General features: G+C 46.7%; 1 protein-coding gene across 1 annotated transcript in view; it reads right to left on the bottom strand.

Moving 5' to 3' along the window:
• Window positions 1–20,832, bottom strand: part of LIN28B (lin-28 homolog B) — a 69,678-nt gene extending 48,846 nt beyond the window's left edge. Inside the window, exons 1-2 of the mRNA XM_064170089.1 lie at window positions 20,704–20,832; window positions 12,022–12,206 (exon numbers count right to left, since the gene is read on the bottom strand). Of these exons, the coding sequence (XP_064026159.1) occupies window positions 12,022–12,206; window positions 20,704–20,737 (219 nt within the window). The 5' untranslated portion in view covers window positions 20,738–20,832. The remainder of the gene's footprint in view (window positions 1–12,021; window positions 12,207–20,703) is intronic.
• Between the last annotated feature and the right edge of the window lie 445 nt (window positions 20,833–21,277).

Raw genomic sequence — 21,277 nt, 5'->3', positions numbered from 1 at the left:
TGAAGATTCATATAGAAACAAATTCTTGGAGGCAACCTGTTCTAGGAGGGACACTGAGGTGCTGGAGTGGGTGTAGAGAAGGGCAGCAAGGCTGGGGAGAGGTCTGGCAAACATCAACTATGAGGAGGGGCTGAGGGAGCTGGGGGTGCTTAGTCTGGAGAAGAGGAGGCTGAGGGGGGACCTTATTGCCCTCTACAGCTACCTAAAAGGAGGTTGTAGTGAGGCTGGAGCTGGGCTCTTCTCCTGAATTACTAATGATAGGACAAGAGGAAATGGCCTCAAGTTGCATCAGGGGAGGTTTAGGTTGGCTGTTGGGAGGAAGTTCTTTCCTGAGCAGGTGGTCAGGCACTGGCACAGGCTGCCCAGGGAGGTGGTGGAGTCACCATCCCTGGAGGTGTTTGAAAGGAGAGTGGATGTGGTGCTTGAGGCTGTGGTGTGGTGATGAAGGATGCTGGGATGAAGGTTGGACTGGATGCTCCTGGTGGTCCCTTCCAACCATAGCGATTCATAATGATTAGACGTTGTGCTGAGGGCTTTGTGTCAGTCAAGGAGTCGCCAGTGTGAAACTAATGACTGGACTCGAGGAGCTTGAAAGTCTTTTCCAATCTAAGACATTCTGTGATTCTAGTGGGAGGAGTCCTTGCCTATGGCAAGGGGTTGGGACTGGATGATCTTTGAGGTCCCTTCCAACCTACACCATTCTGTGATTCTGGAACTGAGTCCACCAGTCCCATTACTAAACAAACAGAAATGCTGTTGCCCAGACTACTGCAGGTTGATTTGGAAAAGTGTTTTCTGCCTTGCAAAAAAACCCAAACCATTTTGTCTTTGCATTTAATGGCTACATAATTGAAAACAAAATGTGTTTTGGTTTTGTGACACAAGTCTTGGCTGGTTTCTGCAGAAGACAGAGCACATTTAAAGGAACCTTCTTTGACCAGAGTGGTTTCAATGTAAGTAATTTTACACCTTTTCAGATAGGACAGATCAAACTTTAGCTGTTTTGTTTTGGTTTTAAGTCCTGAAAAAAAGAGTAGGACCTGACAGTCTACTCCCTGAAGAAGAGAAGAACCTGACAGTCTACTTTTAGTGTGGATAGCAGACTGTCTGTAGTGCAGGAGAAGTAAGCAGCCCTCAGTGCAAGATGTGCTATTTACTGCTGCATGGAGTGTTTGCAAAAGCATGAATTAACACTTAACAAAATCTTCTTCCAATTAGCCTGAGCGAAGATTTTCCTCTCCAGATGTACTCTATTTCTGCCCGAAAGAAACCCCACCAGAAAATCTTTCAAGCCAGCGATTTTCCTCTTGACAATAAGCCTTTAAAATCTTTTGCTGGCTAATCAACTACAGATCAGTCCCGCAGCCCTCTCAGTGGTGACATGCAACATTCTCTACAAAGAAACTCTTCATTTATGCTCTTTACTCATGCATCTGCTTCGCATCTCGATCAATCACCTTCCAATCTCTGCCTTTTAACAAGTGCCGCTAATTCCCGAAGACAATTAAAAACATTTCACAGAACGATTTTGCTGTTAGCTTTGTTTCTCACTTCTACTACTTTCTAACTCAGAATCATACGCAGTGAACAGGAGGATGTCCTGTTGAACATCCCCAGTGCTGCCATCAAGCCAGTTCTTTATCCATCTAGTGGTCCACCCATCAAACTCCGGCCACTCTTCCCTCCTGTGAGGGATCAGTACAGACTTGGGCAATTTTTCAACAGGAAGATGGAAAAAAACCCCAAACCCTGCAACATTATCAGCTCAAGAGCTTTGCATCAAAGCAGAACAGCAGAGCAGTGGTCAGAATTTAGGTAAGGTAATAATTATTATACCAAAAAAGTAGACTACTGTGAAAAATCAGTTACGTAATTGTCATGCTCCTGTGTGAAGTTCTGTCATTTAAAGTTCATTTTAAATTAAGCAGCACTGACCCAAATCCTTGTTTGCTACTCTACACTTTAGGTGCTGTACAGGGAACAAATCAGAACACAACAGGGCCTTTGAGCTCCTGAGCAAAAAACACACTCACAAAACCAAAAGGATTCGCAGAACAGTTTGGGTTGGAAGGGATCTGAAAGCTCATCTAGTTCCAGATGCCTGCCATGGACAAGGACACCTCCCACTAGGTCGCTCAAGGCTTCGTCCAACCTTCCTCTACAATGTAAACTACGAACTTCTAGTAAAAGCATTCATATAGGCAACTTAAAATCCACTCCTAATACTATCCAGTTTGTTGGCCAAGTTTCTCAGGTCAGTGGGAGCACTTCACGTGGGAAGACTGAACAGAGTTTGTCCATCAGGTCTGTAACGCCTACAGGAAGGGAGGCCACAGTGTCATGACATTGAGGAAGACTTCTTGTTGAAGAAACTCTCTGATTTCCTTCCCCTGATGTCCTACTGCTTTTAGTTCCTGGGGGAGAGGGCAGCTATCAGGTCACAGAATCATAGAATCAGCCAGGTTGGAAGAGACCTTTGAGCATATCCAGCCCAACCTGGCACCCAGCTCTGGACAATCAACCAGACCATGGCACTAAGTGCCCCAGCCAGGCTTGGCTTCAACACCTCCAGGCACAGCAACTCTACCACCTCCCTGGGCAGCCCATTCCAATGCCAATCACTCTCTCTGCCAACAACTTCCTCCTAACATCCAGCCTAGACCTGCCCTGGCACAACTTGAGACTGTGTCCCCTTCTTCTGTTGCTGGTTGCCTGGCAGCAGAGACCAACCCCACCTGGCTACAGCCTCCCTTCAGACAGTTGTAGACAGCAATGAATTCTGCCCTGAGCCTCCTCTTCTGCAGGCTGCACACCCCCAGCTCCCTCAGCTCTCCTCACAGGGCTGTGCTCCTCAGAGGCTTGCAAATAATTCTTTGATCTCATTCCACTTCAATGTCATCAATGTGCCAGCTACAGGCATTGGGCCAGGTAAGAGCAATACACACCTGGATAACACAGGGAGTAGCTGAGGAGCTCCTCCAAAGTCAGCTACAGAAGTCAGCTTGAGTCTGTTAGGTGCATTAAAACTTTTATACATTTCTAGTATTTCCAACATCAAGAGCCTAAAAATATTCAGAAATTACTCCACGTGGTCAGCAGAGGCTTTTTAAAGCTCTTTATTTGTGTTATTGCAAATAGCCCATAAAACTAAGCAAGCTTTTGATTACTGCCTTGCAAAGCACAGCAGTAAAATGAAATAAAGCTTCTTTTTTTGTTGTTTTTACATCCCAGTACAGGCACCACTAAGAGATTTTAAAGACATCTACACTTTGGAAAAAACAAAAGCAGCCCACGAATTCACACTTAACTCTACCTGACTTAAAGCACACAAAGGCTGTCACTTTTAGTCTCAGGTTCAGCCCAGGGCTTACCTTGGTGTGTGTATTTGTATGACCAAAACCAAAGAAAGTTCTAAACACAAATGCTGAGGCAGCCTCAAGTGGCACTAGAATTAAAAGCAATCTAGGAAAACAAAAAAGTAATAATCCCTTAGCTCTTGCACACCTACAAAGGACCCTGGCTAATTAGAAGAGGAGCAGAAAGCCACTCTCAGCCCTAGCTTCATGAAAGAAGAGATTATTTTAGGATGGTTTGGGGCCCCTCACTACAAGAAGGACATTGAGGTGCTGGAGCATGTCTATAGAAGGGCAAAGAAAGCAAAGGGTCTGGAGACCAGCTGAGGGAACTGAGGTGGTTCAGTCTGGAGGAGACCTGCTCCAGCACCTCAATGTCCTTCTTGTAGTGAGGGGCCCAAAACTGAACTCAGTACTCAAGGCTTGGTCTCACCAGTGCTGAGTACAGGGGAAACTTTTTACCACTAGGGAAGTGAACAAGGGGACACAATCTCAAATTGTGCCAAGGGAGGTCTAGGCTGGATGTTAGGAGGAAGTTGTTGGCAGAGAGTGATTGGCATTGGAATGGGCTGCCCAGGGAGGTGGTGAAGTCGCTGTGCCTGGAGGTGTTGAAGCCAAGCCTGGATGGGGCACTTAGAGAGTGATTGGATAGGGCTGGGTGCTAGGTTGGACTGGCTGAGCTTGGAGGTCTCTTCCAACCTGGTTGATTCTATGATTCTATGATTGCCCCCCAGTAGATATTCTGCATAGCCTCAGACAAGTCACTTTTCAGAAGCACTGATGTAGTTAATTTTCAGAGCTCTACATCTGGAGTAACCAAGGAGCTACACTTTTCAGATTATCCACTTATTTCACTAAGCTTTCACCTCCCTGCTGAAAAGATGCAGCCAAATTATCACCACCGTGTCCTGTAAATATTATTGCTTGTGTTCTGCAGCAGCAGGAAACAACATACTGCAATGACTCAAAAGTTCCTCCTCCTCCCAAAACTTTATCAATGGTGCAGTTTCCATACTGCAATTCAACACACTTCAAAGCCACAGCTTAACTGCAATCAATAAAACAAGAAAAGGAAATGGATAAGCTTGAACTGAAATGTGATCCAAAAGAATTCCTGAAACATTCTCCTTGAGCATCCTGGTCCAGGGGGAGGTTTCCCTGCTTATGGCAGGGGGTTGGAGCTAGATGATCTTTAAGGTCCCTTCCAACACAAACCAACCTATGATCCTATGCAAAAAGCTTCCAAGGAGAGCTCCAATGCTTGTACTCACTCCAGTACTCACAACTACCTTTTTTCCCTGAGCAGTCACTACCTTTGCTATCTCTGAAGGTGCACCAGCACTCTGCTGGTTTGCACCAGAGGAGATAGCAGTTCCATTGGTATTTTTGCCACAACAGCTACCAGCTCTTCCTTCCAGTCTTCACCTTGCTCTTGGCAGCTGCTTGTTTGTGTCTTGGTGGGGATCATGGGGTTTGTGTGAGAGAGGAGAACTATCTGACCCAAGCCCCCCCATTTTCCCCAGATGGGGTTGCCCTGCAGCTCTCAGAAGCACTTAGGCTAACCCAACAGGCAGAACTGTAAAAGCTCTTGAAGCTTGCTTAGGCAGCAGTACTGCCGCCAGATATAAAAGTACAATGATGGCTGTGAGACTCCCACCAAGAAGGGTGGCTGCAGGAGTGTGAACCTCCACCTGTTCAGCAAGCTGCCACTCCAAAGCCAACTCAGCTGCTTGCAGAGCAGCTGCTGACCTGCTGCACGTTACAGCTTTGCATGTTAAGAGAAAATCCAAAGCAGTGCCAGTTTTCCTTAATACCATGGCCTGTAAAACTTGCAGCAGGTTCCACAGCTGCTCTGCAGGCAGCTGAGCCATCTCGGGAGTGGGGATCTGGAATTCCCTTTAACCATCTCCCAGAGAGTTAAACACACACACATACACACACATGCACATTTTAAGTCAGGACCAGCCAGAATAATCTGAGGACAAGCCAATTTCTCCAACTAAATATGCTCAAGCCATCAGAAACACTTCCCTACCTTCCAGGCAAGGGTCTTTACTGATACTGTGCTTACGTAAAAGCAGTTTAGAGGTTCACTGCTCTCACCAGTGACAGCAAAACCTAGTCCAGCCCTGTCCTGAATAACCATCCCTTAGACAGAGCTGAATGTCCCAAAACAACTTTCCATCAGTCAGGAGAACTTTCAGATGGATTAACAAAAAGGGAGAGAAAAAAACTCACCCTTAAAGACAGAGAATTGAAAACGTAAATGGTATGTCTTTATTTCTCTGTGTTTTAAGAAACATCATGAACAGCTCTGACCTCTGGGTTCTTAGGATCTTAGGTGACAGCTCTGCAGTGACTTTTAGCCACCTCTGTAGAAACTGCTGGGTCTAATTTTGCTTCTGATGCTGATCCGTGGGGGAAAGACAAGAGGCTTTCCTGAGATGGCTTACAGGAAGATAAACTGCATCTACATGGAAGTATGTTTTGTAAAGAGTCCAAACCAAAAGTGTCTCTGGATACAGCTGTTACTTCAGTGGTGTAGTTACAAACCAGCACAAGCAACAATAATGACATTTCCCCCCCAGTCTGACGATTCATTTCCTTTTTAGCTTCAGTTCATACATCTGCTTTGATACCTCACATTAGTGCCCCAGCCAAAATATCCTCTTCCTTCCAGTATCACAACCTCTGTGCACAGCTTCCTCAGTCCTGGAGGAAAGGAGGACAGCAGGCTCTGGGAAGGGTCTACTGACTGCTTTGCCAAAGAGGGGAAGATCTCTCTTAAGCAAAGAGTCCCAGTGCAGACCTGTCATTGGGTCATTTTCCCTTGTCACTATTGAATGTTTACATTTCTTCAGCAAACCCTTCTCTGATTCAACACCATTTCTGACTTGCCATTCGCAGCTCTTGACAGAACTGGACTGTAATCTTGGCTTTAGAAGGAAAAAAAGAGGAAATCTGGAAGGTATTTCCACAGATGGCAGCTCCATAACTTGAATACCAAATTACAGGTTTCTTTACACAGCCATCGTGCCCCTCAGTGAAGTATTTTGCCATCTGTCTAGGACTTGAAATGCAGGACTGGGCTAATTAGTAGCCTAAAGAAAGAAATAAAATCCCAAACAAGGCTGCACTGCTCCACAAATCCATAGTCCACATAATTGAAAGTCAATTTTCTCTGTACGCTCCAGCACAACTGGGTGCGTGCCCAAGCTTGGCTCCAGCTCTCCAGCAGCTACCCAGTACACATTCTACACACACTGAGGCTGCTGAACAGCCTTGCATGCCCACCTCTGCTCTCTGCACGATTTGCTCACTGCAGACACAAGTTTGCTCCCCATTTGCTTCCTTTCTCGGCTTCCCTCTCAAAATCCTGCTGGCCACTGTTGTTCTGGTTAGGGCTGGCCTTGCCTGGTGCCCAGCACAAGTCAAAGATGACGCATTTGTGACAGCATCCTCTGCATGGAGACTCCTGGACTTCAAAAAGGCACTGCTGTGCCACATTTAATGATAAGGAACAACATGGTATTGATCTTACTTGCTCGCCCAGAACTTCCAGTTATCCTGAGCATTTAAGCAGCTTTTAATAGGCTCCTAACAGCCTAGAAATGGAAAAGATGAGCACAGAATCCATGTCACAATATAAGGAAGCCAGCACTCACTGCAGCATGCCAGGCCCAACTTCATGAAAAAGAGATCAACTGTGGCATAGGAACTAATCAAATGCTTGCCTTTTTAAATGATGAGCAAGGATGGTCAGTCAAATTGAGGGAAAAGACTTCAGATGTGCCTTACATGTCTCATTTCCCATTTATTCTTCAGCTTACATGTCTCATTTCCCATTTATACTTGAGCTTACATGTCTAATGTTCCATTTCTTCTTCTGCTCACAATCTTAACTGAGTAGTCTCAGTCATTTCCCCTCCTTTTGTTACAGGTACTTGCAACAGCAAGAACAAAATTTGCCATCTACAAACAACAGTGCAGCAAAGACCTCGGTGAAAGAAAAAAAGACTCTTCCTGTTTCATCAAATCTTGCAGCCAACAGTTAGAAAGTTCAGATGAAAGTGACAAATTTCAAACCAACCATGTTCCTTTAATGAGAAAACAAAATACACCACCTCCTGCACGCTGCTCCTCCCTTCCTTCCTCTCCCCATCTCATAAAAGAGGATCCCACAGAAGGATCAGGTTTAAGGTCCCACTTCAGAAATCCTCTATCAATCCTTTAATGCAGTGAGAATTTTGGTCTACAGAGCCAGGCCCCAACAAACACTTTCCACACCAAACAATCCATCTCATCCTGCAAGACACTACTCAGAACATAAAATTGTCACCCTTGATATTGCCCAAAAAATGTCTTTAATTGTATTCCTTTACACCCAGCAGCCTACTCACCAGCTTTAACACCCGGGCTTCCTGCTAAGCAAGGAAGGCAGACACCTTTCTAACACAGTCCATACACAATCAGAGCAAAAAAGAATCCAAAGCATTTTTGCCTTTCTGCCAGCATCCAAGAGAAGTTGCACACACCTAAGCTGTGGGCACAGTTTTGAATGTGCCAGAAAAAACAAGTATCAGAGTAACAAACATCATCTCCAGTTCTGTGAAACCTTGAGCTCTCCTTAGTTCTTAGCAAGGGAGAGCTTTTCTGGGGGGTGTGTGCACACCAGAAAAGGTTTTGATTGCTCTCTCCACTTCTGTTTCACCCTGTGAGAAATAGATCTTGTCAAATTTAACAAGAGCTGCTCACACACAACTATGTGCAGGATTCACATCATAAAAGAGAAGCAAGCGACAAGATTTTTTTCTACCCTAACCTATTTGAAGTCCAAATATCAATACCGAGCCAAATGCAGCAAGGTGCTCACTCCTTGGATTTAACAAAGGGCTGACAGGACTCATCTTCATTTTCTGGCAAAACAAAAAAGTGGACTGGGACACTGCTGGCATTGGGCATGATTTCTCTTAGAGAAATTAAACAGGTTTTAGGACTTGCAATGTTTGTCTAACACTGAACGACTCAAACAGGTGACTTAAAGCTGGAAGCTATAGCAGAATAAAGCTGGAAAGGGACACCAGGAGTGTAGATGTTTGTAAATGTCCCCAGAATAAAGCTGGAAAGATACATTCAGTGTAGATGTTTGTAAACGTCCCCAGAATAAAGCTGGAAAGGGACACCAGGAGTGTAGATGTTTGTAAATGTCCCCAGAATAAAGCTGGAAAGGGACACCAGGAGTGTAGATGTTTGTAAATGTCCCCAGAATAAAGCTGGAAAGGGACACCAGGAGTGTAGATGTTTGTAAATGTCCCCAGAATAAAGCTGGAAAGGGACACCAGGAGTGTAGATGTTTGTAAATGTCCCCAGAATAAAGTTGGAAAGGGACACCAGGAGTGTAGATGTTTGTAAATGTCCCCAGAATAAAGCCGGAAAGGGACACCAGGAGTGTAGATGTTTGTAAATGTCCCCAGAATAAAGCTGGAAAGGGACACCAGGAGTGTAGATGTTTGTAAATGTCCCCAGAATAAAGCTGGAAAGGGACACCAGGAGTGTAGATGTTTGTAAGTGTCTCCAATTTACATTGCGCACACAGAGATGCACAGAGATGATGATGGCTGATGCGTTTCTCCCCTAAATAACACCTCTAGCTCAGGGTTCCACATTACCAGAAGGGCAACAACAACCTGAAAGTAGTTCAGAGATCAATCCAAACGATTAGTGCTGAAGGAAGGATTTAAAACTGTAGAGTTAAAAGCTTAATGGTGCTAAAAAAGCTCTGCTAAAAGTTCTGTTTCAGGAGCAGAGCTTTGATTAGGTGAAACAGAAGTCCAAAGAGAAGCATCATCCCCCCAAAATACCAATATGCACATTGAGCGAAGCACAGAGCTGAGAGAAAGGTGAGTACAGCCTGCACACTAGCAAGGGGGAACTGCAGGAGGAAAGCAGAATTATTTATTGCCCCCTCAGAAGTCTAGGTGTAATGAGCTGAAACTATTACAGGAATTTTGACTTGACAGCCAGTAAGTTTTCGCTCAGGGCAAGATCTCATCGGCTAGGCATGACCTCGGCAAGAAAAGGCAAGGTAAGGAAGTCAAAGCCTTGTTGCAGGATCCAACCTAGCTTTGACAGGACCTGGGGGCTCAGCCTGATGGAAGCTTCTCTGCTGTCTGACTGTATGAAGTGACACCAGCAGCTACAAACATTGCAGGAGGAGCACACAAATGAATGAAGAGTTTTGCAAGCAGCACTGGACACCAATATATTGTTTCCACTAATCAACACATTTCCCTTGAAAAAGGCCTTTTCACATAACCAAGTTTTCCAGATTAATGAAACTAAGAGTGACTGTTCAGGCAACAGCCTCTCTTATACAAGCAGCAGCACTGTTAAATAATTCTGCTGCTTCCGGGACATTTTTATGCTCTGGATGCTGCTGTTACCACTGGACAGTTAACACAGAGCCTTCTATAAGGCAATATAAACCATCTACAGAACAAAACAGATGCTGCTTCTTCCATTACATTAAGCAGAGCAATTCTGCTTTGGACTGAAAGAAGATTTCTCTCACTGTGAAGTTTATCTCTGCTAGATTTCATCAGAATGCAAGTGGTGAGAAATGCATTCTCTTTGTTGGAAGGCTGCTGCTAACTTCACTCAGTAATAACATCTCCAAATGACTGAGGTGCAGAGTGGATGTGTGACAAAACATGCTATTTCCCACTGCCTTTTCCACTGTGCTATGTCCTAGCAACCTCAGGATACCAATAAATTATAGTTTATTAGAGTATAGCCAAACATTTCCTTCTCGCCCCCTCCTTTAGGTGACACACATGAATGGTGGCTTCCAGATTTCTCACCTACTTTATTACCCTCTCCGACTAGTTTCCATTAAGGAACAGCACACAGTGTCTACTATGACTTAAATGTATCATCTTATCACGCAGCAGTCCAACGCTTCTCTACTTCCACAGCTCAAATATCTTTGTTTCCAAATGTGTTTTATTAACAAACGCTGCAATGCTGCCAATGTTTGTCTTCTATTATCTGAGAAGCAAAAAGAATGAAGTGTTTTAACAGGAACATTAGATGAAGAAAAAGGGCTTATGCATAAAAAGTAGATTTATGGCAGTGTAAAGAGCAATTTTGTGACAGAAAATGGTACGAAGAAAGGAAGAAAGGGGGTGGGGGGAGGAAAGGAGAAAGATTGCTTCTTCTAAATGTTAAAATTCATTCAGCTCTAGAAAGAAAAAGGCAAGGAAGGGGGGGAGGGTACCTCATAGGTCAGTACAAAGTAGGACATGTAAGAATACACTAATTCTGTTCTCCACTTTGCACATAATTCCAAATGCAAGCAGCCAGCCCTTAAGGTGTGCGTCAAGCCACCAAGATGAGAAACCACTCCACCGCCGACAAGAAGCAGGACAACGTGCGCCAGCAGCAGCCTCTCACCCTTTCATTACGCCCCAGGAAAAGTGTGTTTCACTGTAAAAGCCTGGTTGGAGCTGCCACCGAGCGAGGCCGGGCCGTCAAGTGGCACACCAAAAGGGAATCGATCTCCAATCACGGCACACGCCCCCGGCCCCGCCACTGCCAACGTCATAGAAAATGGCCAAGCACGTCAGAGGCTTAGATGCCTTCCTGCCTCCCTAACATGGCCCTGGCCAAGCCCAAAATGGTCTCTTTACCTGGCACCACTCTCCTGTGCCCAGACAAGGAGGGTGAACTTCACAGTGGCGTTGTTGGGACTGGAGAGTGACTGAAGAACCAGGGAAGGTCTACACAAGCTCCATCTTCACAAACCATGCCGCAGACCTCGGGGAAAGTGCCTGGATCATTGTGTAGGCATCTCTGAGGCTCCTCCGCAGGCACTCCTGCCAGCTTCCCCGTGCCGAAGGCAAACACCGTTCGTGCTGCTGTGCCTACAAATAAACCCAACGGCCACAGGCTCCTTCTCTCCCTTGCAGCCTCCCAGAGACTTCGGCTCTGATCCCTTAGTCCCTTTTTGCCTTTCTTTTCTTGTCTTTTATCACTTAGAAAGGAGTATTTAAAACCCATCCATCCAACCAAGCCGCATGCACGCTTCAGTGTGTCACCACAGGGACACTTCCAGGTCCGAGTTACTGCAAAACACCACCACAATTATGTCTCCATTTCACTAACTAATCTCAGACGAGCTTTGCAAAATAAGCAATTCGCTGTTCCCAAGAAAAGCGTTCTAAGTGGCATAAAAAAACGTTAACTGAACGAAACCCGACATCTATTTATCCTTTCCCGAGCTTAATTTTAACCGGTTTCCAAGGAAAGACACAATCTGCCTGTGATCAGTGCAGTAACAGATGACAAACCTTGCCAAAAAAGCAAAGCATAGCACTGGGAAACAAACAGAAAGCACAGGAGGGGATTCTAACCCAGGAGGAAGGGCTGAAGAAACAGCGTTATCCCTTTGCACAGATCTCCAGCCACGGCGACTAAGCACAATCTAACAACCTTATCTACTCGAATTGGCCTCTGCCAGCAAAACCACTACCTAAGGCCACTTTTTAATTACAGATGTACCTAAACACCTCGGAAAAACAGGCTACCGCTCTTCACATGAAACCAGAGTCCCACTGAGCTCAACCAAATTCTGGCAGGCAGATGGGAGAGGAAAAAAAATGAGTCTTACTTGGTGTACAAAGACATCAACCGGCGACTCCAAGGGGCTTCCTTCTCGGTTGCTCATGGAGATGAACCCGAATCCCATTCTCACATTGAACCATTTGCAATGGCCGGTTCCGTGCAAAACCTGGGATTCCTCCTCTTCTTCCTGCTCCGGCAACTTCCCGGGCTCGTCTCCACCTTTACTCGCCCCTGCTGAGGATGAGGGAAAGGCGGGGAGGGGGTGTGGGTTGGGGAGGGGTGGGGGTGTGTGTGTAAGAGAACGTTGGGGAGGTGGGGGGGGGGAGAAAAAGAAGGAACGGGGTGGGGGGGGGGGAAACGAGATGCAAAGAGTTAAATTATGATAACATCCTTTTGCCCCCGTGTAAAGGAGTTGCTCCAGTCAAGATATAAAAAACCGAACAAAACAGAAGTAAAGAAATAAAATCAAAGCATGAAAAGCCTATCCCCCCCCCCCAAAAAAAATCCTAAAATAAAGAATCTCCTCCCCAAAATACATAAGAACTTTAAAATCACCGGAGGTTCCCGGGAGGAAGCAGCGCACGGAGGCTGTGCCTCTGCCCAGGGCAGCCCACGTTTCCCTCCACACGTCTATTTTTCCATTTAACTCCATCTTTCAGTCCCATTACAGCACGGAACGCGATACTTTACTTGGATATTGCTGGTTTAAGACCGATCCCATTGCTCAACAGAAATTCTCAGCCCAATTAGTCTCTCCTCGCCAAGGCGCAGGACTCAGGGGGGTGGGGGTGGGTGGGGGCGAAAAGGGGGGGGGGGGGGGGGGGGGGGAATCCGGCCGAGGAGGGGTGGAGGAGAGAGAATAAGCAAAAATGGGTAGATTGCACAACTGGTTATTGCACATGCAGCGCCGAAACCACTATTTTCCAGCGTGTCTCCATCCCTCCTTGGCATAAAGTTTGGGTTAAAGTTGGGACAGGTGTAGGGCCGTTTTCTCATCCCACCACCGCTACTGTGCTTAATCAAACAGGAACAATTCAAACAATAGCCCCCTGAAAGCTTTTCAAGTTATGAATCGGGGTGGGCGGTACGGAACAGTTTCTGAGCTGGGTAACAATGGGTTTGGAGAAAGCCCCCTTGAGCGAGCTGCTTAAAAAGGGTAATGCAGAGTTGGGTGAAAAAGGGGGGGGGGGGGGGGGGGGGAGTGCGGGGAGGAAGGTGGGGGAAGAGATGGAGGGGAAGAAGGGAAAGAGAGAGAGCGAAAATCATAGTAAAACAATGGGGGGGGGGGGGGGGGGGGGGGGGGAGGAGGGAAAAATAGGCAAAAAAGGGAGGAGAAAAAAAAAAAAGAAGAAGAAAATTAACCTTCGGCCATGTTGCCCCAGGGGCCCTCTGCTCCAAACTGCTGAGATGAAAACTTTCCCTGTGGATCGAGGTGGTCTTCGGCATTAATCTAACATCCTGCTTTGGAACGATCGCAAATTTAGCTCGCATGGTCTAATGTGCTTTCCCTCTTTGGATTTTTCCCCCTTCTCTCTGCTGCGTTTCTGGCCCCCTGCGCACACGTGACTCGCTCAATTACATGCTTTCTTGCTACTAATTTCACATCGGCTCCTTCAGGGGCTGGCAGCAGCCAGGAGCAGCCAATCGCCATTGCAACCAGGCTGACACGCCAAAAGAATTTATGAATGAACAAGAAATTTCCAACACGGGTTTTTTTTTTCCTCCCCCCTCCTTCCCTTTCTTCTTCTTATTTTTTTTTCCTTCCTTTCCTTTTCTTCTTCTTTTTTTCTTTCTTTTTTTTTTTCCCTTTCTTTTTTTTTTCCTTCCCCCCCACCCCAACAGCTAATCTGCACGCTTCTTGACGGGAAATCGAGATGACGTATTATTCTGGTCTCTCTGCGCTCCTGTGCATGCAAAATACGTAGGAAGCTCCGCGTGTTCCGAGATGCAGCTCCGAGAACAACACATAACCTGTAGATAGGATGGCTGGGGTGATCGTGGCTACCCGACCCCACGCGTAACGCGGGACTGGACTTGATTTTACAAGATCTTTTCCAAGCCAACCGAGTCTGTGCTCACAAACGGAGTGCAGCCGTGTGTGGAAACGTGCAGTAGGTGTGGAGGGAAGCATCGATGTGCAAAATACGGGGACTAGCAAAACCACATCGTGGCTTCCACCTGGGGAAAAAGCCACTCAGGGCCCCAGCAGGGGGGAAACCTGCTGCTCCCCGCATATTTGTGTGCACGTAAGTGTGTGCACATGTGTGTGCGTGTATGAGGTGTGCTCATGTGTGCGCGTCCATGTATGTTTTCATGTGAGTGTAGGTGCGTGGTGCGCGCGTTCGTGTGCCTCCGTATGTGCATGTATGTGCACGTATGTCCATGAGCATGTGTGTGTGTCCACGCGTGTGCCGCCGCTGCCCGTGCTTCACGTTCTTAACGTGGTATTCAAACACAACCAACCAAAAAAGCACCCTTCGAAGGCTCCGGAAACGCGAGATCACCTTCACTCGGCCCAGAATGTTGCGGAGGGTTTAAGCGGTTCAGAACATTTCTAGAGGGGGATGGGGGGCCGCGGAATTGTACTTCACAGGTTTACTCCGCCATCTCTTTCCGGGGGAGGGGATGTGATTAATGACTTCCTAAATAAGAGCCCAGTTTTCAAGCCTGGTATTGGGAGTGAACCTCAATCAGCAGCGATTGTTCGCCGGGAGAGGGAGGGAGAGAGGAGGAGGAGGAAGAGTGACAGAGAAAAGGATTTGCTAGAGAGGAGGAAGGCCGGAAAAAAAAAAAAAGCCGGAGCAAAAAGAGAAGAAGACAAAGAGGGGGAGGAACAGGAGGAATAGCGCTGGCCGGGGGCTGCTGCTGCTGTTTTAAGTCTTGGCTGCCAGCGGGAGGGGGGATCCAACTCGGAAAAGCAATGTGCGCTGTGTAACGGGCTCGGTGACAGCCGCGCACACCCCCCTAGGAAGGTACAGCCCCTTCTGTTCCCGCAGGTACACAGCTACAACCTGCTCGCCAGCCCTGCTGCCGCTGCACTCATGGCCAAACCCTCGCTTTAAAGATACTACAAGAAACGTAAACCAGTACAAACACCCACACACACACACCCCGCCCTCCGGTTATGTGCTGCGGTTCCGTTTTGTTCCCCATCGGTCCTTGCTCCTTCAATGTAAAGGTAGAGACGGAGGTCTGAAAGCATCCCATTCTGGGTCTTCTTTCCTCCCCTACTCACATACAATCTCACTTTACAGGCAGTATTGTATAAGCGTCGCTTGTACCTTGTTCAAACCTGGCCTCAATTACTTTCTTATTAAGCCCCCTTCTCCCCCTCCTCTCTTCTCCTAAAGACACACAGAAAACAAAAGCCGAAGCAACAACCGGCTCGGTGCAGGACCTGAATGCAAGGGGTTTATGCATTTGCAAAGCACTTGCTGTTGTTTGGGAAGTGGCGTCGATCAGTCTGCCCAATTAAGGGGGACGCCTGTGCCCCCACGGGCCTGTTTACTCCTTTTGTTGTCTTTCAGGAAAGTGCAAATTCCCTGGCTAGCGCCTCATTTCTGTGTGAAAGACCAAGGTGCTGGTTTGATCCTTTGCTAGAAAGAAGCGAGGGTGGGCAAAAAAGGGCTAGGAGCTCCAAAGCAGCCTGGCAAGTGGAGCAGAAGCTTTAAATCCTGAAATTCCTTTGCAGTCTTCAACCGTAAATTTCCTATAGGTTATTTCAACAGTGGAGGTCGACTTCCTACACTGACCTTCCTTACGCATTCGTGCAACATACCACTTCTTTTTTCCCCCCTCTTTTCAGCTCGTAACCTCCCTTCCCCCTTTACAACAGCGATTATTTTACAATATTACATCACCAGTAATTTTATATGCTCGGATCTTATGACCGGGACGATATCTACTATATAATAAACGTGCGAGATTTTAATGCACGCCAAAATCCAGCTGGAAACTAAAAAACAAACAAACAAACAAAAAAGTTACTGTAAGAAAAAAAAAGTTTATTCCACTTACTTAAAGCACCCCAAACCACATTTCTTACAGCAGAGTGACGACCTCTTTCTGCCCCTCCCCTACAAGAAAAAGAAGACAAAAAGTATTCTCTTAAACCGTTTTAAAAGGTTTTTTTTTATGGTTAAAAGCTACTCTCTTTAACCAGTTTAAAAGTCTTTATTTTTGGTTCAAAACTACTCTCTTTAACCATTTTAAAGTCTTTATTATTGGATAAAAATTATTCCCTTTAACCATTTTTAAAGTCTTTATTATTGGATAAAAATTATTCCCTTTAACCATTTTTAAAGTCTTTATTATTGGATAAAAATTTTTCCCTTTCACCATTTCAAAAGTCTTTATTATTGGTCTAAAACTACTCTCTTTAACCATTTTTAAAGGCTTTATTATTGGATAAAATTATTCTCTTTAACCATTTTAAAAGTATTTATTATTGGTCTAAAACTACTCTCTTTAACCATTTTTAAAGGCTTTATTATTGGATAAAAATTTTTCCCTTTCACCATTTTAAAAGTCTTTATTATTGGTCTAAAACTACTCTCTTTAACCATTTTTAAAGGCTTTATTATTGGATAAAAATTATTCCCTTTCACCATTTAAAAAGTCTTTATTATTGGTTAAAACCTACTCTTTTTAACCATTTAAAAAGTCTCTATTATTGGTTAAAAACTACTCTCTTTAACCATTTAAAAAGTCTTTATTAATGATAAAAACTATTCTCTTTAACCATTTTTAAAGGCTTTATTATTGTTTTTGTTTGGATGTGGTTTTTTGGTGGTTTTTTTTCTTTTCTTTGTCAGGTTGATTTATTTTGACGAGATTTGGTACAAAAAAAAATCCTTAGAGGCTAGAATATTGGTTAAACAGACAGAAACGAGTTGCTGGAATTCATTAAATGGACAAAATGTTGTCAGCAAATTTCAGTTAAAAGAAAATTCAATCTCATTTCTTCCACGAACAAATGAAAAACTACAAACCCAGGTCAATAAACGAGAGTTAAGGTATTTGTTGCACAGGGTTTCTTACACTGCTAAAGAAATGCACTCTCCTTTTTTTTGGGTGAAATGTAAATGTGTGGTGGGGGTGGATCTGCAAAGGGTCTTTGCTGAGATTTTCAGGCCTCCAGTATTAGTGGAATTAAGGTTGGGGTCACTGGACTGGTCACTGGTGTCAGATGTTATCGACTCATTCATTTCCTGCAAGGGACATCAGCCTTTCAAGTTTTGTGGAAGGTAGAGAGAGCTGTTGCCAGCTGGGAACTCTCCGGAAAAAAAAAAATAAAATAAAAAGAAAGAAAGGGGAAAAAAAAAAAAAGAAAAGAAAAGAAAAAGAAAAATAATCCAACTCACTAACACCCTTCCAAAATCCATTCCCAAAGAATTGGGGGGAGGGGGGAAAGCCAAGAGGATAAAGCCTCTTGGAACAAGCCAGTTGGTGGAGGGAAAAAAAAAATAATAATGTTAATAGATCAGAAAAGAAAGGAAGAAAGGAAGAAAGGAAGAGAGAAAGAGAGAAAGAAAGGAAGAGAGAAAGAAAGGAAGAAAGGAAGAAAGGAAGAAAGGAAGAAAGGAAGAAAGGAAGAAAGGAAGAAAGAAAGAAAGAAAGAAAGAAAGAAAGAAAGAAAGAAAGAAAGAAAGAAAGAAAGAAAGAAAGAAAGAAAGAAAGGGAAAATAAGACAAAAGAAAAGAAAAGAGAAAAGACAAAAGAGAAGAGAAAATAAAAGAGAAAATAAAAAAAGAGAAAAAAGAGAAAATAAAAGAGAGAAAGAAAGAGAGAAAGAGAGAAAGAGAGAAAGAGAGAAAGAAAGGGAAAATAAGACAAAAGAAAATAAAAGAGAAAAGAAAAAAGAGAAAATAAAAGAGAAAATAAAAAAAGAGAAAAAAGAGAAAATAAAAGAGATAAAGAAAGAGAGAAAGAGAAAGAAAGAGAGAAAGAGAGAAAGAGAGAGAGAAAGAGAGAGAGAGAGAGAGAGAGAAAGAGAGAAAGAGAGAAAGAGAGAAAGAAAGAGAGGAAGGAAGGAAGGAAGGAAGGAAGGAAGGAAGGAAGGAAGGAAGGAAGGAAGGAAGGAAGGAAGGAAGGAAGGAAGGAAGGAAGGAAGGAAGGAAGGAAGGAAGGAAGGAAGGAAGGGCTCTTTCTATCATCAGATTTTGCCCTATTGCTAATTTTGGTGAAGACCATTCTAGGAAGCAGGAAATTTTGTGGAAATGCAGAGTAAGCTTTCACTTGAAACTGTGTAACCAAACCCAGTGGTGTTGGATTTCCAATTTGCCACCTTCCTAAAAACCTTTAAAGTCCCAACTCTGGCTTCTATTTCCTACAGCAATAAAAACAATTTATTTCTTTTTCAAGACCTCACCTCCAAAGGAAAAAAAAAGGAAAAAACCAACAAAAAATGAGCCAAAAGCCCCGCAAACGAGCGAGCCGCCTGCTTTTGAACAAAACGCGCGTTTTACGCTGGAAAGCTGAGCTGGAGGCGCTGCCACCACTTCCCATTTCCAAGCCCAGCCACCGAGCACTCCTGGCCCCCGAGCAGGCAGGAGAAGCCGGGCAGCCCCCGCTGCCCCCCTCTTCATAGCTGGGCTCCGCGGCTGACCCACGCGCGGCCCACTCTCGCCGCTGTGTGACCGGATAACGGCGCCCGTCGCGTTTCCTACGCGGTTTCTATCGAAACCGTCTCTTCTTAACGCGGAGGGAGGGGGCCCAGGGGGTGGCGGTGGCAGGGCTTTCCAGCCGCTTCCTCACGCCAGAGACCCGCTGGGGCTGGGGGGCTCTGTGCGACTCCGCAATGACGCCCGGGCCGAGGAGGTGCCGGCGCTCAGCCCTTCCCACCACAGCCCTCACCTAGGCTTCGGGCACCAAAACCGCCTTCCCTTTCCGCCGCCCTGCAACGCCCGGGGCTGAGCCCCGCCGGCCCTTCCTCTCGCTCAGGGAACGGAGGCCACACGCAGTTCCAATCGCTCGTTGCCCGCCGGGCGTGAGGGAGGACGAAAGTCGGGTGGCAGCCGGGCGTGAGGGCTGTGGCGATGCCCGCGGGCACGGCGGCGGGGCTGTCCCTGCCACCGCCCCTCGGAGCGGGGCTCTGCCCTCCGTCTTTTGTTCAAGGCTTCCAGAAAACGCGGTTTCTTTCCAGCGGGGATATGGTGACACGGTGACACGGTGACATGCCTCCCCGTGCACGTCGGAAAGCAGGGTGGGTCCAGCAGGACTATGATTTTCATGTATAAATCATAGCCCTGCAGGAATATATATATATATATACACATACATACAATTTATTAAACCAAAACAAGCCCAGAACACATCTCTGATCCAGCTGCGCGCTTCCTGCGGCTGGGAACGGTGAGGGATGGGATTTGCTCGACGTACATCTTTTTATAGCACAGGTTTCGCACAGCGCCCGCAACAACCCGACGGCTCTTCGCCGAAAATGCCTTTTTAAATAGCAGCCTCTCGCTCCCCGCCCGCCCCCTTGCACCGGAGCAGGCTTTGGGAGCCGGTATGCCTGAGGCAGCCGCCAGCCGTCGCCACCGTCGCGGCTCCCCGCAGCCTTCGGTGGGGAGACGGAGAGACCCCGGCCGAAGGACCGGGTGGTTTCAAGACGGGGTTTAATGACACTCGGTCAAAATGAAAAGCGGCGGTGCCGGTGCCGCCTCTCCTCCCGTGGGTCCGTGCCGACGGATGGGGGATTTATGGAATTTGCTCTAATGCTGCATGGGATGCGAGGGGGGGAACGGACGCGGGAAGCTCCCACCCGGCGAGCTCCGCCGCCGCATGCGGTCTCACGCACAGTAGCAGTCTCTCATATGGGGATTTGCAACCGATAGCTACTGCTCGGCCGACAGGTTAAAGGAGCTGACAAGGATAAAAGCCCGCAGGGAGGACGCCCTCGCAAAGGCACCGGCTGCGTACCGCTGCCCGCCGCAAGGAACTGCGCCGGCGGCCCGGTTCCATCGCCTCCCCTCCCTCGGTGCAGGCACAGGACGCAAACGGGGGAGGGGCGGGGAAGATCTGCGTTTCAGGCGCCCTGTCCCAGCCTGTCCCCTCAACCAGGTCAGCCGCACCTGGGCTATGCATGTCCCGCCGGGGCGAGAATCCGCCCGGAAGATGCCACAGGAGCTCCTCCCGACCCCGCACATGGGAAAAACTTGACCCCAGCCCCGGGATCGCTGGGGCAGCCCGTAGAGACCAGCATACCTGGGCCGCTTTGCCTTCCGCGGGTGCGCAGCGCCGCTCCGCGGGGGAGCTCCGCGGCCCCTGCCCCGCGCATGCGCCACCGCGGGTGGGCACGGCCAGAGCCCCAGGGGGCTGGACGGGTGGGCAGCGCTGCCGGCTGGGTCAGGATCGGAACGGGCTGCGTGGTAGCGAGGCGCAGCTGGTGCTGAGCAGGAACTGGAGGAGTTCGGTGTGTGTACGGCCACGGGTGGGTACGCCGTGGGCCGTCCAACACCCTTCCCACAGACGTGTGGGCTCCTGCAGCTGGCAACAAGTGTCTGCCGTGGGTTACTGTTAAGTGAACCTTCCTCATGTAACTGTTTATTTCTCTTGCACAACACTCAAGCAGCATCAAGCAGGAACTCTGAGGCTTGTGCACGAAATGATTTTCTCTCTCTCCTCCCCAAGAATTAAGCTCAGAGCCGGTGGGACACAGACGCTGCAGCGCCTCAGCTTTATAGATACAAAGTCAGCCGTGTAAGACGCTATAGAGAAGACTGACCTGAGCCTGAGGAGACCTTCTTGAATGACCTCATCGTCTTCTGAGGAACCTAAAATCAGAGAGCTGGAGTCAGTACTGTGTACATCATGCCCGAGTACCATACTTAATTACCTCTTCTCCAGTTTAACGGCTCATTAGAAGGCCATAAAATGCCAGGGCATTGACTCTGGGAGGTGACCTGTGAACTTGCTGAGACTTACCTAGCTCATCAGAGCCACAATGAGACAACCAGGGCCAAAACTCAGCCACTGCTTTGCATCTAGTAAGGCTCTGCATTGCCCCTTTCACTGGCCTCTCCTGAAAGCTATGCAGTTGATGACAACAGAGGGAAAAGACACAGATTTGCAGGATATTGGAAGGTGTTTGTTTCCTTTATCAATATTTAATTGCAATAGGTAACCTAAGAACCAGTGACTTGCCTTTACTATGCTTAAATTGTACACATTAAAGTCATACCTTGCATATGACTTTAAAAAAACAACACCACCACCCCCCCAAAAAAAAAAGATTCTTCAGGATTCATTCATGGTCAATCTTGTATGGAACTCGACTCCAGTTTATAAGTATCAAATAG

The sequence above is a fragment of the Pogoniulus pusillus genome, chromosome 33, assembly GCF_015220805.1.
Source record: "Pogoniulus pusillus isolate bPogPus1 chromosome 33, bPogPus1.pri, whole genome shotgun sequence".
In the NCBI taxonomy this organism is placed as follows: Eukaryota; Metazoa; Chordata; class Aves; order Piciformes; family Lybiidae; genus Pogoniulus; species Pogoniulus pusillus.
The sequence above is the reverse complement of the archived record's forward strand: the minus strand, read 5'-3'. Positions and strand labels throughout refer to the sequence as shown.